The sequence below is a fragment of the Erythranthe guttata genome, chromosome 5 (assembly GCF_056151865.1).
Source record: "Erythranthe guttata isolate IM_541 chromosome 5, IM_541, whole genome shotgun sequence".
Lineage (NCBI taxonomy): Eukaryota > Viridiplantae > Streptophyta > Magnoliopsida > Lamiales > Phrymaceae > Erythranthe > Erythranthe guttata.
The window spans coordinates 16161585-16178170 of record NC_142537.1 but is presented as its reverse complement, the minus strand read 5'-3'; the positions used below and the strand labels follow the sequence as shown (position 1 = coordinate 16178170).

At 34.2% G+C, this 16586-nt stretch overlaps 1 protein-coding gene and 1 long non-coding RNA gene across 2 annotated transcripts; both read left to right on the top strand.

Moving 5' to 3' along the window:
* The first annotated feature begins 3481 nt into the window (after positions 1–3481).
* On the top strand, positions 3482–8851 carry LOC105956902 (AT-rich interactive domain-containing protein 2). The gene is made up of 3 exons (XM_012980811.2): positions 3482–3908; positions 4087–5433; positions 7534–8851. Exons 2-3 carry the CDS (start codon positions 4147–4149, stop codon positions 8527–8529), a joined length of 2283 nt encoding a protein of 760 aa, XP_012836265.2. The 5' UTR covers positions 3482–3908; positions 4087–4146; the 3' UTR covers positions 8530–8851.
* A 3027-nt stretch (positions 8852–11878) lies between these two features.
* Positions 11879–13613, top strand: LOC148770768 (uncharacterized). Its single transcript, XR_016031147.1, has 2 exons — positions 11879–12094; positions 12500–13613. It is a non-coding gene; the product is annotated as an uncharacterized LOC148770768 (long non-coding RNA).
* The last annotated feature ends 2973 nt before the right edge of the window (positions 13614–16586 follow it).

Below are 16586 nucleotides of genomic sequence, written 5' to 3'. Positions count from 1 at the left end.
TACTATTTCGAAACCTATCATTCACCAACTTCCAGCCGCCGCCAAACCCTAACTTTCAACATCTTCCAACCACCGTTAAATCATAGCAGCCAACAAATTGCAGCCGCCGCCAAACCCTACCTGCAAAAACCTAGTCATCCACCGACCCTAGCCATCGACCAAATTAAACCCTAGCCGCCATAGCCGTCGACAAAAAAAAATCCTACCCTACCTTCAAAAACCTAGTCGTCCACCAACCCTAGCCGCCATAGCCGTCGACCAAATTAAAACCTAGCCACCATCCACCGTAGATCTGACTAAATTAAACCTTTGCCATCGACCAAATTAAACCCTAACCTTCGACCAAATTAAAACCTAGCCACCATCCGCCATAGATCTGACCTCCATCACCATAGTCGTCGTAACCTCCTGCCTCCATAACCATCCCCTTATTAACGCCCCTCCACTGCCATAGCCACCGCCCCCTCAACAATGGTGAAAAGTGATGGAGAGAGAGAGCGAGAGAAAGGGAAACGAGAGAGGTAGAAAGAGAAACGAGAGAGGGAGAACGAAATAAAGAAAACGCGAGAAAGAAGAGGGAAGAAAATAAGAAAAATAGATTTGGTAGGAACGTGTAGAATTTATGGATTTAATTTGAGGGCAAATTTGGGATTAAAAAAGAATAAATGATGTGGGTCATATTTCTTTGGGTAAATTACACGCACACCCCTGAGGTATGCTTAAATAACTTTAAGGTCCATGTGGTATCGATAATTACACTCACCCCCTTGAAACGTAGTTAAAAACTCTAATGGAATAATGCATTGGATACGTTATTACGATAGAGTTCTAACGGACTATTGGTTTCTAGAAGTGGTGGAAACAACAAAGAGTTATAGGTGATTTAAGAAATATTGGGGGAGCCATGTCACCCCATAACTCCTCATAACTCTATGTTATCTCCACCACTAGCTAAAAGTAATTGTCCATTAGAACCCTATCGGAATAATGTATCCAATGCATTATCCCGTTAGAGTTTCTAACTACGTTTCAGGGGGTGAGTGTAATTATCAATACCATAGGGACCTTAAAATTATTTAAGCATACCACATGGGTGTGGGTGTAATTTACCCTATTTCTTTTTTGTAAAAAAGATTTAATTTTAGAAAAAAAATATTAGGATTGTATTCCATATCTAATTATGTTTCCAACCAGGGACCTCTGGCATATTAACTCTTAATAGAATAGCATATTTTTAATTATAATATTTTTTCTTACTTTTAGCTCTTACGTATTTTCTTTTAAGTAACTTTACAACATGACAATAAATTTTTACATAACATTATGTACATCAACACTCATGATTTTCCAATTTTTTTTCATTTTTAATATAATAATATTCTCAACATCCCGTGCAACGCACGGGTAGAATACTTGTATAAGTTAATTATACAATATAATAAGATTATGTTTTAATGACAAATGATCATAAAATATAACATTGTACCTTGTAAACATTTTTTTGCTGCTTCAAATTTACTTTGGTTTCTTTATATATTAATTTTTAGTTGTTGTTATAAATCTATTTTGGTTTCTTTATATATTAATTTTTTGGTTGTTGTTATAAATTTATTTTGGTTTCTTTATAAGAACTTTGATTTCTTAAGTTTGAGTCGGTGATCATACAGATGAGTTCACTGAACTGTCTCGTCATAATCTCTAAATAGTTCTAAATTATCGACTATAAGTTCTATGGTATAGTTGTACATTATTAATCTTTTAGACTCAAACATCACAGTGGTTTCACCAGGACAAGTTGTGTCATGACATGTCCATTAGTCTCATCGAAGACCGCTCCAAACGCCAATGTTCGCACAATCCCACATGTAGTGTGAAGTTTGTGCGGTGGGGATTCGAGCGCTTGATTAGTCATGGTTTATAATCTATGGAGACTCTGGCCATAGCTGATAGTGGGGTGATTAGTCACATACGAACGAATTATATTACTTAGAATGTTCGGACGATTATTGAACTTTAGTAGAGGTCTTGATGGACATTATGCATTTAGTTCGATCGGGATATATGCGTCGGACGGATCGTACTGTATGCTAACTATATCACAGGTTCTTGCAGGCAATTCATTCAAATCTATGCAATAATGATGCGTAATTGGTACACGCCAATCTTGATTAGTTGGGCATTCCCTGATTTAATCGACGATTAAATTAAATGAGTTATCTTAATTGAGGACTCTATGGACGAGTTCGTATAAGAACAATGTGTTGTTCGAATCACAAATAGTTATTAGCCTACGATTAGAACTTATACTTGAACCATTGAGAGTCGCAGTTTTCGAGTACTAGAGATCCTAGAATACAACGAGATAAGATCAAACTGTTGATCTTTGCATAATTGGAGGTCGATATAATTAGATCCAATGTTCATAATCGTTTATTACCTATTGGAATAAATAGTGAGAAGTATACATGCGGAAATTTAACTTTCTAAATTGAGAAAAAAATTCAATTTAGCAGGTGAGTAACTAAAAATTTCCAATTTTGGAAATTGGGAAATTTCAAGTGGCATTCATACTGACGAAAATTTTATGCTCGTCACAAACATGTAATTATTACATTTTCCTAACCAATCATTTGTTAAAAACGAAACATACGAAAAAGTAGACCTAACGGCTTAATGGACCCGGTCCAGTACGTAAGCCCACTAGGTTAATAACCCTAGCATAAATACATGTTTCACAGGAGTTGAAATAACTCGCCTTAAAACCCTAGGCGCTCCCCCTCTCGACTGCACACCCGAGCCGCCACGCGCCGCTGTCGTTGCCCCTCGCCGGATTATCATATATGCTCGTATATGTCTTTAAGTAAAAAAATATATGTTTCCATTGAGTATGCGCGCATCGACTCCCAACATGTGTATGGTTTTTAATCTCAGAAAATTGATATATTTGATTCATGATAGCCTGTAGCAAAACCCCGAGCCGAACTAAACCGTGCACACCCATAACTGTTACGATTTTTTGCCGATTCCGATAAGATTATTTTCGATTTTGGAACAATATTTTTTCTTTCAAATTCCAAAAGTTACGATTTCCGAATTTTTCATTTTTTTCTTGGAACGGAGTTGGAATGCATATAAAATCTCGATTTTCGATCCTATTTTAATTTCCAAAATTTCTAAAATTTTCTCGGAAACTTACACCTATCAAAATTATTATTTATTTATACTATAGGTAACTAGAAATTTTGGAAATCTCGAAGTCCGCCGATTCCAATCGGACGATTTCCAATCTAACAAACAAGTTTTTTCATCACAATTCCGAAAATTAATTTTCGTTGTCCCAACATAACTAAAATTAGCTTTTCACTTCCGAAAAAAAATTCACTTCCGAAAAAATTGAAATTTCTCGAAAGTACTAATTACGATCCGTTCCCGTCCATCGAATTTCCACCTCTCACATAAAACAAAGTCCTAGTAAACATTCATAACATTTCCACTAGTCATACATACATCTTATAAAATCATTAAACCTAGACAAGAATTAGGGTTGGGGGTTATTATTATTATTATTTTGTTATTCTTTGTTATGATTGATTAAACCTAGGAATTTTCTAAAAGCAATTGAGAGTTTTCCATTCAAATTAATATTTGTAATTAGCAATACCTTCATCCAATTTCACCTGATTTCGATTTTGGCTCCCATTTTCTGTAATCTTTGAAAAAAAATTCAAATAATCTGGTGCAGTTTGCCAGATTTGAGATAGCTGGTCAAATTCATAAATTCACTGCTATAAATACACACCTTACAAATTGCGCCGCCCTGAATTCTTCCGCCGCAATTTATTCTCTGTAATTTTACAGCGCGTACGCCGCTGCCGTTTTTCTCCATTGCCGTTGAAACTATAAACAAGGTAGAATTTTTTTTTTAGGTTTTTTACATACAAATGACAGCATTTATATGTATGTGTATATGTATATGTGCTGCATGTATCCAATTTGTTTAATCATTCGCTTTTTTTTTTTTTTTTTTTTTTTTTTTCTAATGATTGTTCTTTAATTATGTTGTTGTATCCAATTTGCTATCTCCAGAGTGAAAATAAGCGAATTCCGGAGAATTTTTAGGCGGAGGTACGAAAAATCGAGGTTTTCATGGAAGAATGGACTGAATTGAGAGATGTTGTTGTTGTTGATAATGATGATGATGATGATGAAAATGATGGTGTTGATAATGAAAAAGACAATGGAAAATTCGGTGTCGCATTCGATCTCGATTTTCATATAGAGAAGTTCCGTTTCGATTCGTCTAAGGAGAGATTAAGGAGTTTGTTTGACCAAGTGCTTGTTGCTTTTATGAGAGAGAAATCCGTCAGCAAATGCGTGAGGCCTACTCCAGTATTATGCGGGGATGGGCGTCGGGTCGATTTATATAAACTTTTTTGGGTAGTGAGGAAGATTGGCGGGTACGACACTGTTTCGAGAAATAACTTGTGGGGTTTTGTTTCGGAAGAATGTGGATTAGGGTTAGGGGTGATGATTCCGTCCGTTAAATTGATTTATATGAAGTATTTGAACGAGTTGGATGAATGGTTGGGGCAAGTCTTTAGCAAGAGATTTTTTGAGGACGGGTATAGTAGACTCGTCCAGAATTTGGATTTACTGTCTCACGAATTGGAAAGTAGGTCAAGAGGTTTGTCGGACAAGCAGAAGCGAAGAAAAGACCGTAAGCTTCGGAGAGATAACAAGGACAGGGCACACAAAGCTCGAGATATTAACGAGGCTGAGTTACATATTTCTCCGAATGGGAACGATGATTCGGCTGCATCGGCCAAGAAGGTAGTTGAAAATGCCGTGAAAGAAACAAATCACTTTTCTAAAGGACTAACCCGTGATGACAGTGGAAAATCTTGCAACGGAGACCGTGGTAACATCGTGGCACCCGCCAAGAAAGTCGTTGAGAAAATTATCGAAGAAGTCCTTGATTGTGGAGAAAATAACGGTTTTGCCACTGATAATTACGATGATGATGGCACAGAAAGATTTCCTGTCCATGACAACAATGATGATTCCACATCAACGAAGAGAGTCGTTAAGGAAGTCCTTCGTAAAAGACACGATCATTTTGAGGAAAACACTGGTGATGAAGTGATATTAAGTTCTCGACAGGAGATTAGTGATACTGTTCCAGTGACAAGTGGCATTGGGAATGTATTGGAATCTCGGAAAAGAAAACGGGAATCGGAGTCCTTTTCGGAAATGCTGAACTGGTTGATCCATGCCGCAAAACATTCGGATGATCCTTCAGTCGGGTTGATACCAGAATGCTCGACGTGGCGTGACTATGTGAATGAGGAATTCTGGGCTCGAGCTATGTTAGTTCGAGAAGGATTGCTGATAAAAAAGCATGCTAAAAGAGATACGGGTGAAACTCTCGTGAAGGTAAATGTTTTATCTATTCTTTGATTATTTGTGGTGATTTTATGTATGTAATACATGATGAAATTTTTATAGATTTCGAGAATTTGGTATAGTCATCCTTTTCGTTTTCTTCTTTTTTCATTCGAGGAAGGGGAGGTTTAATGGATGTTAGTTGTCTGGCGTAGATGTCTAGGTAGTTTGCTCCTCTGCCTAAACTTATTATACACGAGCCATCTTTTATTATATAAATCTTTATAAGATCGGGGAATTGTTTTTAAGAATGCAGTAATATCAGAATATCATATTCAACATGGTTCATTCATCTTCTTTCTCCACAGAGATGAACATGGGTTCGATCTCTTACGAACACGATCTCAGCAGAATTGACTTGACACAGTGTGTTCATTAGGCGAAAAACGGATCAGGAGCTAATGTAACTGAAAAACTGCAACTTAAACCTGATTATCTCTAACCGTAAAACACTTTAATCAGATCATGCCTACTGTTTGGGTAATTACATCCACCCCTCAACTATGAATCTTCTTACACGCCCAACCTTATAGTGTCAAATTTAGTGGAATCTCCTAGATTATGTGGAATGTTCTCCAGTTTGTACCTGTTTTACCCCATTCGAGCTCCACATTTTGAAACAAGATGATTATAAATGTGTCTCTTGGCTTGTAAATATCAGATTGTGGTGCATCAAAACTTCATTTCTGCACAAAACAAGTTCAAATTAGAGAACATTCCACGGAATATAGAAGATTATGTTGAATTTAACACCATTTGAATGGACGTGTAAGAAGATTCATATTTGAGAGGATGGTTGTAATTACCAAAACAAGAAGGGAGTTTTTGTAATTTGACCTTACCTCGGGGGTGGCCGTATTTTACCCAAATATTTGTTGTTGTTGGGCAATAATGTTGAACCTCCTAGATTATGTGGAATATTGTCTAATTTGTACTCGTTTTACCCCATTCGAGCTCCACATTTTGAAACAAGATGATTATCAAATGTGTCTCTTGGCTTGTAAATATCAGATTGTGGTGCATTGTGCATCAGAAACTGCATTTCTGCACAAAACGAGTTCAAACTAGAGAACATTCCACGGAATCTAGAAGATTATGTTGAATTTGACACCATAAAGGTGAACGTGTAAGAAGATTCAAGGGATGATTGTAATTACCGAAACTCGAGGGTTTTTTTCGTAATTTGACCTTACCTCAGGGGGTGGCCGTAATTTACCCAAATATTCATTGTTGTTGGGCCGTTATCAATCATGCTGGAGTACGATTTTTGTTGAACAACACATGTTTTTTGAAAGTATTGCGCCAGGAGAGAGAAGCATTAAAATGAAGGCACTTTAAAAGGGAGAAAAATGAGTGATAATGCGGTGATGGTTTATACTTTTTACTTTATATGATGGCTGTTTTCGTTTTGCCTCGACAATGTCTTCTAGATTATGTAAGGTTAGCTTTGTTCATAAAGAAAGTGTTAAAGACAATTTATCTCCATATGTTTAATCTTCGAATAAGGAATAAGTTTTACTTTCTGAATATATTGAGAAAGATTTGCTAGTGTATGAGGTACCTTTTGGAATCACAAACCACTCAAATCAACTGATGAACGGCTAGTAAATGATCATCTGATAAAATCACCTAACTCTTTCCATTCCTATGGAGACAACTCTCTAACAATTACATAGACCAGTTTAACTTTTTGAATGTCTTTTCAGTCCCGGGAAAGAAGCCTACTGGTAATTTGCTATCCGTCTGTTTGCCCTTGTTTTCATAAACAGTTGAATGTGGATACATTGGTGGTTGAGCTGTGATTTACGAATTATTCGTTATAGTCATTTCAATTCTATTTTCTTTCTCTTTCAAAATTAAAGTATCTATCACTATTTTCCTTGACCAAGTTAAAATTTTCTTGATTTTGAAAAAAATGATAGGGTTTCTGTAGAACAAAATTTGCCATTGCTGTGACTTTTCTTGTAACTTGAACTATTTTTTCCAGTTTCGACTCTTCTCATTTTGATATATATATTTTTTTTTCGATGAATTACTGATTGATATGAGTAGCTTCTAACTTTTCATTGAACCTGTCATGGCCTGAAACAGGATCAGCAGAAGAAGCCAAGGATGCATCCTTCAATGTACGAAGATGACGATATTCTTGATCACCAATCTACGGAGAAACTAAGATGCAGTAAGAGGATATCTTCTTCGACAAAATCTTACTTATGCCCATGCTGCATTTCACGTGCACCCCCTCAAAGTAAAGATATCACCCATCAAAATAGCCCTCAAAGTAAAAACGCCACTCGTCAAAACATCCCTCAAAGTAAAAACATCACTCATCAAAAAGACCCTCAAAGTAAAGGTACCCCTCATCAAGAAGAAGCAGATGCTCCAAGTAGCCCGATCGAGCAAGTGAAATCAGTTCTCACGGATATTGATGAGCTACCTAAATACTTAAATGATCACAAGTCCAAAGTTTCCGTGGGCCCTCTTTTCCAAGCTGAAGTCCCTGAATGGACTGGCAAGCTGTCTGAGAGTGATCCTAAGTGGCTCGGTAAAAGAATGTGGGCCCCGCAAGATGGTGACAAAAACTCCGTAGTCAGATCGGACGGCATCGGGAAAGGAAGACAACATCATTCATGCAACTGCCCGTTTCAAGATTCCGTTGAATGTGTTAGGTTTCATATAGCCGAGAAGAGGCTAAAATTAAAACTCGAACTCGGTAATTTCCTGTTCTACAATTGGCGGTTTAATCACATGGGAGAGGAGGTTTCGCTTTTCTGGACCGAAGAAGAGGTGAAGAGATTCAAGTGTATGACGAGGTCGTACGCTCCTTTCTCTAACAAGTTCTGGAAGAATGCTCCCAAGTCGTTACCTTTAAAAACGAGGGAAAATTTAGTTAGCTATTATTTTAATGTTTTCCTTATCGAGCGGAGGAGTTATCAGAATCGGGTGAATCCGAGAGATGTTGATAGTGATGATGACGAAAAGGAATGTGGACTTATAGGTGCTAGTTTTGGATATAAAGCGCTTTATATACCTGGCCCGAACTTAGTTACGTGCACCCTGAATATGGAGTCCACCGAATTCGAATAGTCAAACTACAAGGTTTGTGCTTTTTTGCTTTATTCTCTCTCTCTCTATGCAATTAATTGCCCTTCTTGTAAGTAGTTAAAGAATTCACTATTGGATATAGTGACCATTTTAACCAGTTACGAAATTGCAATTTGGTGGTTGGAGAAGTAAACTTGATGGATCGGGGATGTGATAAGGCTATCGTAAAGCTCGCACTAAGAGCAATTTTGAAGTAGTTTCTCTATAGTTACTCCCGTTACAGATAATGTCTTCTTGTTGTTTGTGAATGGTAAACTATGTATTGTCTTTACGTCAAGGTGTTTTTCGATTTCCTTTCCTAAAATCAAAATGCTATTTCAAATTGAAGAGTTTTCCTCTTTAGTATGAATGTGTGTAGGGCTGGGCATGGGTCGGATTGGGTAATTATTGGGAAATTACCTACCCGACCCGACCACCTGATTTTGCTGAAAATTGAAAACCATTACTGGCCCGACCATAGTCGGTCGGGTAATGGTTGGCAACCGATTTTGGCGGCGGGTAAACAATGGGTGGTTGGTTGGCGGCCTCTATTTTTTTTTTTTTTTTTTTTTTTTAATAATAAGATGTTTTTAAAAGTTTTTCCAATGATATTCAATAATTTGGAAAAACTTATGTTAGTAAAAATCTTAACTTTAAAATTAAGAGTTTTATTTATTTATTAAACTTCTACGATAAGTAAATATATAATAAAGAATATGAAATAAGAATTATAAAAATAGAAACAGTATGGGTAAACAATGGGTAAATATATAATAAAGAATATGAAATAAGAATTATAAAAATAGAAACAGTATGGGTAAACAATGGGTGGTTGGCTGGCGGCCATATATTTAATTTTTTTTTTATTTTTTTTTAACTTTTTACAATAATAAGATGTTTGTAAAAGTTTTTCCAATGATATTCAATAATTTGGAAAAACTTATGTTAGTAAAAATCTTAACTTTAAAATTAAGAGTTTTTTTATTTATTAAACTTCTACAATAAGTAAATATATAATAAAGAATATGAAATAAGAATTATAAAAATAGAAACAATATGGATAAGTTTCTAAATTTGTGTTTTGAGTTTTTGAATTACAAGTAAATATTTATAATTAAAAAAGTTGGTTGGCCAATATTACCCGACCAACTGACTTTTGAGTAAATTGAAAACCACCGATTAATCTATTTAAATATGGGTCAGTTAAAATTACTTGCCCTACAACAAAATTATCGGTCGAAAGAAGTGAGTCGGAAGTGAATCGGTTGGCCGATAAAACCGGTTCATGCCCAACCCTAAGTGTGTGCATGTATGTGTGAGCTTATTTATTCGCTTAGTGCTAGTACATAGTTAATTAATGCCACTTATTAATATTGAAACTAGGACCACACAATTGAACTTGACCTAACCGAAGCCTGATGGTTCGGTTCGATTATATTTGAGCCGAATCTATTGTTTTGTGAGCCAGATTGAGTTTGAGTTTTTTTACTAAACCTGATTTATTTATGAGCTGAGTTTAAACATATGATGTCTCAACTTGAATAAGGCTCAACCGATTAAGTTAATACATATATGTTATTTTAATGATATGACTCAAGATACAAGTTACAATCATATAAGATTATTTTATTTTGTAAAAAAAAAAAAAGAATTTAAGTGGTGGCGTTGGTTCATATTGACCAAAACTCAATTGCTGAAATTTATCATCGATATTTGAAAATATAAATTATTTTTAATGATAAGATATATTAATCCTTTTTTTTACTTCTTCCTATCTTGTTTCTATGTTTTTCCAATAACCTGCAAAGATCGCTTATAATTTCTTTGAATCGGCTTCAATGAACGTAAATCTTGTTTATCACTTATTTTTCATCATTTTTTTTTACTATAGTAATAAGACCCGATATAAACTCGAAAAAATACATGAGTCGAGCTTGATGCTATACTAATGAGACCCGATGGTATGTGATCTTAAGCACATAGTATCAAGGTTGAGGATATGTAAGTTTGAGTCAACCCAAACTCGGCTCACATGTCCTCATTGCCAGCCCTAATTGAGACCCCTCAAGAAGTTAGTTTTTTTTGCTTTTTTTTTTGCCCGAAAGTTTATTTTATTGAGAATGAGGAAAATTGCAAAGGGGTCTCGTTAAACCCTTGTTCCGCTCAAGGAAAGAGTATTCCTTATTTCCGCTGAAAATGAGCTAAACCTATTCTAATCTAAAAAATAGCATGTTTACAAGGTTTAGGAGTATGTATAAAGCTATAAATTCTAGGGGTGTGCACGGGTCGGTCGCTTCGGTTTTTGGCTAAAATCGAACATGAACCGAATATATCGGTTTTTGTAAAATTAAAAATCGTGTATGTCGGTTTTTTATCGGTTTGGTTTCTTTCAGTTTTGGTTTTTTTCCGGTTCGGTTTCAGTTATTTTTCAGTTCAAGAGTAACTATATATTTAAGTTGTACAAACAAAAGAATACAATTACAATTACTTTCACAACTTACTAATGCAATGAAAATATAAAATCTTTAATCCCATAGGACTTAACGTAATTTAGATGATGTATTATGCTTCATTTTTTTTCCTACTTTCATCTACCACATTATTAAAACCATGAACTCAAGTAAATTTTTAATTACTAAATAAATAAAATGCAATGTCTCAATTTATGAACAAATGCTTAGAATGAGACAAGTAATTGAAAGATAGAAAATAAAAATTAGGATAAAATAATACATGTATTATATAAAATAAAGTCATTTTATAGTTTCGGTTCGATTCGGTTTTCCAGTTCGGTTATTTACCTTTCCACCATACTGAACCGAATAATTCGGTATTTCAAAAATAAAAAACCGTACATGCGGTTTGCTATTCGGTACGGTTTGAAACGGCTCGGTTTTTCGGTTTTTTAGTTCGGTTTTTCGATTTTTTTGCTCACCCCTAATAAATTCTCTTTTTTCTGATCTGAATTTTTTTATTATGGAGCAAGTTTTTTCATGCTAATTATAAAAATTTATGATTTTGAATTTTTTATTTTTTCATTTGTATTTTTGGGAACGAAATTGTAATTAGTTTTACCTACATAAATAATATTTTGGGGAAATGAGGGATAACCCCCTAGTTTTGAAAATATATATGGATAGGTCCTATTGATTTTTCTTTCCTAGTCAAAAACTCAAATTCTAATCTTAATTTGACAGACCCCCCTAGACAAATTGAAATACCTGTTTTACCCTTTTAATTTAAATTCAATAAATACCATATTTCCCTAAATTTCTCTATCTTCCGTCTCACACCCACCAAACGACACATCTCCCCCCCCTCTCTCTCTCTCCATCTTCTCCTCTCTCGCCAGATCTGCTCCTCCCCATTGCCTTCCACCGCTGGTTGCTGCCCCATCACCGCTTTCCGCCGCTACTCCCCACCGCTTTCCGCCGCCAACCGCTGCTCCTCTGCTTTCCGCCGCCGGCTGCTACCCACTCACCGTCTTTCGCCGCTGCTCCCCACCGCCTTTCGCCGCCAGCTGCTGCCCCCCGCCGCCCGCCGCTGTGACGTTGAGTTGATCCCGCCGGTATGTGAAAGATGCTGCTTTGTGCCTAAAACCTAATTAGTATATATATATATATATATATATATATATATATATATATATATATATATATATATATATATATATATATATATATATATATATATATATATATATATATATATATATATATATATATATATATATATATATATATATATATATATATATATATATATGTTCTGTTCTTGGATGAGTGTGTTTAGAGATTGTTGATTTAAATAGTGGGAATTTGCTATTTTGATGAGATGAAGGATGTTCCTTCTGGTAGTATATATATACCAGTTTTTTTTTTAAACCAAATTATTTTGAAATTCATAAAAAAATATATAAAATAAAAGTTATTAAATAAATTAAAATTAAAACTCACTTGAATGTTTTTGGTAGGGACGTAAGGAGTGTCCCCAACTAGAACCTTGTGTGCCATGTGGAAGGATTCGAATCTGGTTCTAGATACTCCGAGAGGCTTAGTAGGTGAAATCCGGGTGGCCCATTCACATTTCTTGCATCATCTTTTTTTAGAAAATGGTGGAAGAGCCTTCAGATTGAGATTTTAGAGAGAGATGGAGGTAAGAAGTGGACGGTGTTCTTCAATTCAAAACAGTTCTCTTGCAACCGATTAGAGTTGTTGTCGTATTGAAAATTGGTATTTGAGTCTATAAATACAAACTACACTATATAGTCACATGTGGTCATATAATTGTAGTCATATATGTAGTCTTATGTGGTCATATACATATAGTCATATATAGTCACATGTGGTCATATACATATAGTCATATATAGTCACGTGTGTTAACATATAGCGACATATAGTTATATATAAACATGTGTTTTTTCTAAGGTATAGTGATGTTGATGATTGTGTTTTTTCAATTTTTTTGTTCGCTGGAAAACTTGAAAAATTCAGCGATGACAGCCATTGGTAGCTGGATTTGATCTGTCTCAGGCTCCATCAGCAACGCCAAAGGCTGCTCCAACAGCAGCACATGGTGCAGTTCTTTTGCAATCGATAGATTGAAATTGTTGTTGTGTTGAAAAGTAGGATTTGAAGCTATAAATACAAACTACACTATATCTGACTATAAGTCACATGTGGTCATATACATGTAGTCATATATAGTCACATAGTAGTCATATATAGTCACGTGTAGTCATATACATGTAGTCATATATAGTCACGTATAGTCATATACATGTAGTCATATATAGTCATGTGTAGTCATATATAGTCACGTGTAGTCATATACATGTAGTCATATATAGTCATGTGTAGTCATATATAGTCATGTGTAGTCATATATAGTCACGTGTAGTCATATATAGTCATGTGTAGTCATATATAGTCACGTGTAGTAACTCGTAGTAATATATTGTTATATATAAGCTATATAAGTTATGTGTTTTTTCTGATGTACAGTGATGTTGATGATTGTGTTTTTCCAATTTTTTGTTGGGTATTAATTGATTTATAATATCAAGATTAAATTGTGAATTTTTACTTTTGGTGTAGATGAAGTTTTTTTTATATAATCATATGTAATATATATATACAAGAGTCATGTCTACTCAATTTCAATACAGTAAATTTATCAAAAAATTGAAACAAAATTAAAAATTTAAAATTTAAAAATTTAAATTTTTTTAAAAAATATTAAAATTAAATTTTTTTAAAAAAATATTAAAATTAAAAATTACAAAAAATTAAGCAATTTTAAAAAATTAAAAAAATAAAAAAAAAATAAAAAAATAAAAAAATAAAAAATACAACAGAGGTATATATAAAAAGTATAATAAAATAAACATTTATAATTTTTTATTAAAAAAATCTGAGAATGTGATAAATGCAGGTCTGAATGCTAATTGCAGTTGACCATAATGCTGAATGCAGTTAGCAAAAATGCTGAATGCAGTTGAACAAAAATTAGATATAAGGGCACAATAGTACTTTTGCCTCTCCAGGGGGTTATCTCAAAGAAAGAATTTTAGGGGTGGACCTATCCCTATATATTTTTCATATTAAGGGTGTATATCAAATGGACCCTTATTTTTTCCAAAAGTGCTTATTCCTATTTGATTTGTGCAATTTTCGCCATTATCCCTAATTTTCCACCCCCATTTCCAAGTAATTTATTCAAGTTCATTTTTCCCATACACAATAGTACTCTATGGGCGTTTACTCGGTTGGTAATTGTTGGTTGGAATATCTACACGCAAGTGCACGTATCGTACAAGTAATAAAGTGGATTTTTAAGTCCAAGTATCGATCCCATAGAGAATATTTAATTATTTAATTTTAGACGCTAAATTCTACCAATTATTATTAAGTCCACCCTACACAGTCGAAAGATGAATAATAAACTAAAATTAAGCAAATTAAAAAGGCAAAAACAAGAAAGCAATTCAAACACGAAGATTAATCAAAATAGACAAGCCTAGGATGTAATACCTACACGCAACGGCGCCAAAAACTTATTGGGATGTAATACCTACACGCACGTGCACGTATCGTACAAGTAATATAGTGGACTAAAAGTCCGGATATCGAACTCACATGGAATATTTAATTATTTAAACCTAGACGCTAAATTCTACCAACTATAATCAAGCCCACCCTACACAGTCGACTTTAGAGAGAATTAACTAAATTAAAATAAACTAAATTAAAGCAAATTAAAACGACAAAGCAAGAAAGCAAATTAAACACGACGATTTATCAGAATAAACAAGCCTAGGATTTTATTCTTCCCCCTATGTTATTATTACTCCCCCAATTCCTTCAATTATGCAAGCAATTAACCCGGATTATTAACCTGAGATGCTAAAATAATCAAAACCCGCTTCCGCGTGTATTACGATTCTAATACTCTAGATTCAATTACTATATTCTTATGCAATTAATTGTAGAACACAACATTAAGCACAAATCTCAATAATGGCTACCTAAGAGATTAACTATATTCCTAAGTTAATACCACAAAGGCTCTTCTACCACAGTTCTAAATATTAACCCGATCTTCCGATTCATGCGATTAACAATAACATAAAAGCACATAAGTTGATCAAGTTCATGCACTTAATAAAACAAGTAGAAGAAATAATCCGGAATTAAAACTTGCATAAAATCATAGAATTAAGTTCATAAATCCCACATAGGGTTCAAAATAAAATCTTAGAAATAAAGGTTTAGCTACTCGTAGTGCTTATGACAAAGAAAATAAAATAAATAAATAAAATAAGAATAACTATGCTTGAATCTTCGTTGATCTTCTTTGCTCTTGAATTTGCGTAAAAAGACCGGTCCCCAATTGTGTGCTTGTCTTGGTCTTATATAGGGTGGAAAATTTGGAGAAGAAGGTAGTTTCCTTGTGCAACTATGAGTCCTTTACTGCACCATTTCGTAATCTCGGACAGCCGTCCCAAATTTTGTACTAAAACTCGGTCAGCCGTCCCAAAATCAGAGGGTGCTTCTGCTTCTCAGACAGCCGTCCCAGTTTTAAGTGTAAATCTGGTACAGCCGTCCCATGCTATATATCTTCAGATTTTTGATTTCTTCACTTTTGGCCATATTTTCTCCAAAATTTCAGTTTTTACCCTATACTTTTCCAATTCTTCAATTTGTACCTAAAATACAATAAATCAACTTTTTAAGAACCAATTATCGTTAAAACACACCAAAAGCTCCAATTAAAAGGTACGATAAAGTGTAAAGATATATACTTAACAGTAATTAAACTGATCGAACCAAAAATTTGATATGTGCCAAGTACCTAACTAAAAATTGAGTTCGTATTCGGTATTCATAATTGTTTTTTGGAATTTCGGTATTATGTATGGTATACAATGTTGATGCCCGATATTCGTACCGAACACCGAAATATTTAATATTTTTTATTTTTCAAAAATACTTTTAGATTGTCATTTTTCATTATTTATAAATTATAAATTCTTTAAGTTGTAACAAATTATAAAATACTTTTAGATTGTCATTTTTTATTATTTATAAATTAGTCTCTATTGATAATCACTTTTTTTAGGGTCAATTATTAAAATTTGATTGTCAAATTCATGAATTGATTAGTTTAAATATATTTTTTAAATAATAAAACATATTTTCGGTAACCGTAAAAACCAAAATAATCCAGTAAAAATTGTGCTGAACCGAAGAGTTCAGTTCGATAAACAGTACAAATGTTTTCTGGTACGGTATTAACGAATGAACAAACCTAAGTAGTTGTCACAGGGGTTTCTTTTTCCAAGAAATTTTCGCCTGTTTGGCCTGATTTTTCCACCAAATCAGTCAGCTTTCCTTTCGATTCTCTTCGTACAAAACGCACAAATACAAGTCTTTTAAGCCACGTAAATAATAACAAGAGTATGCATCGGAAAACAACACACAAGCACGTTTACGGAAAATGCCCAACCTTTGCTAACTATTACAAGTAATAAGGGGCAGCTCCGCATGCTTTCCAGG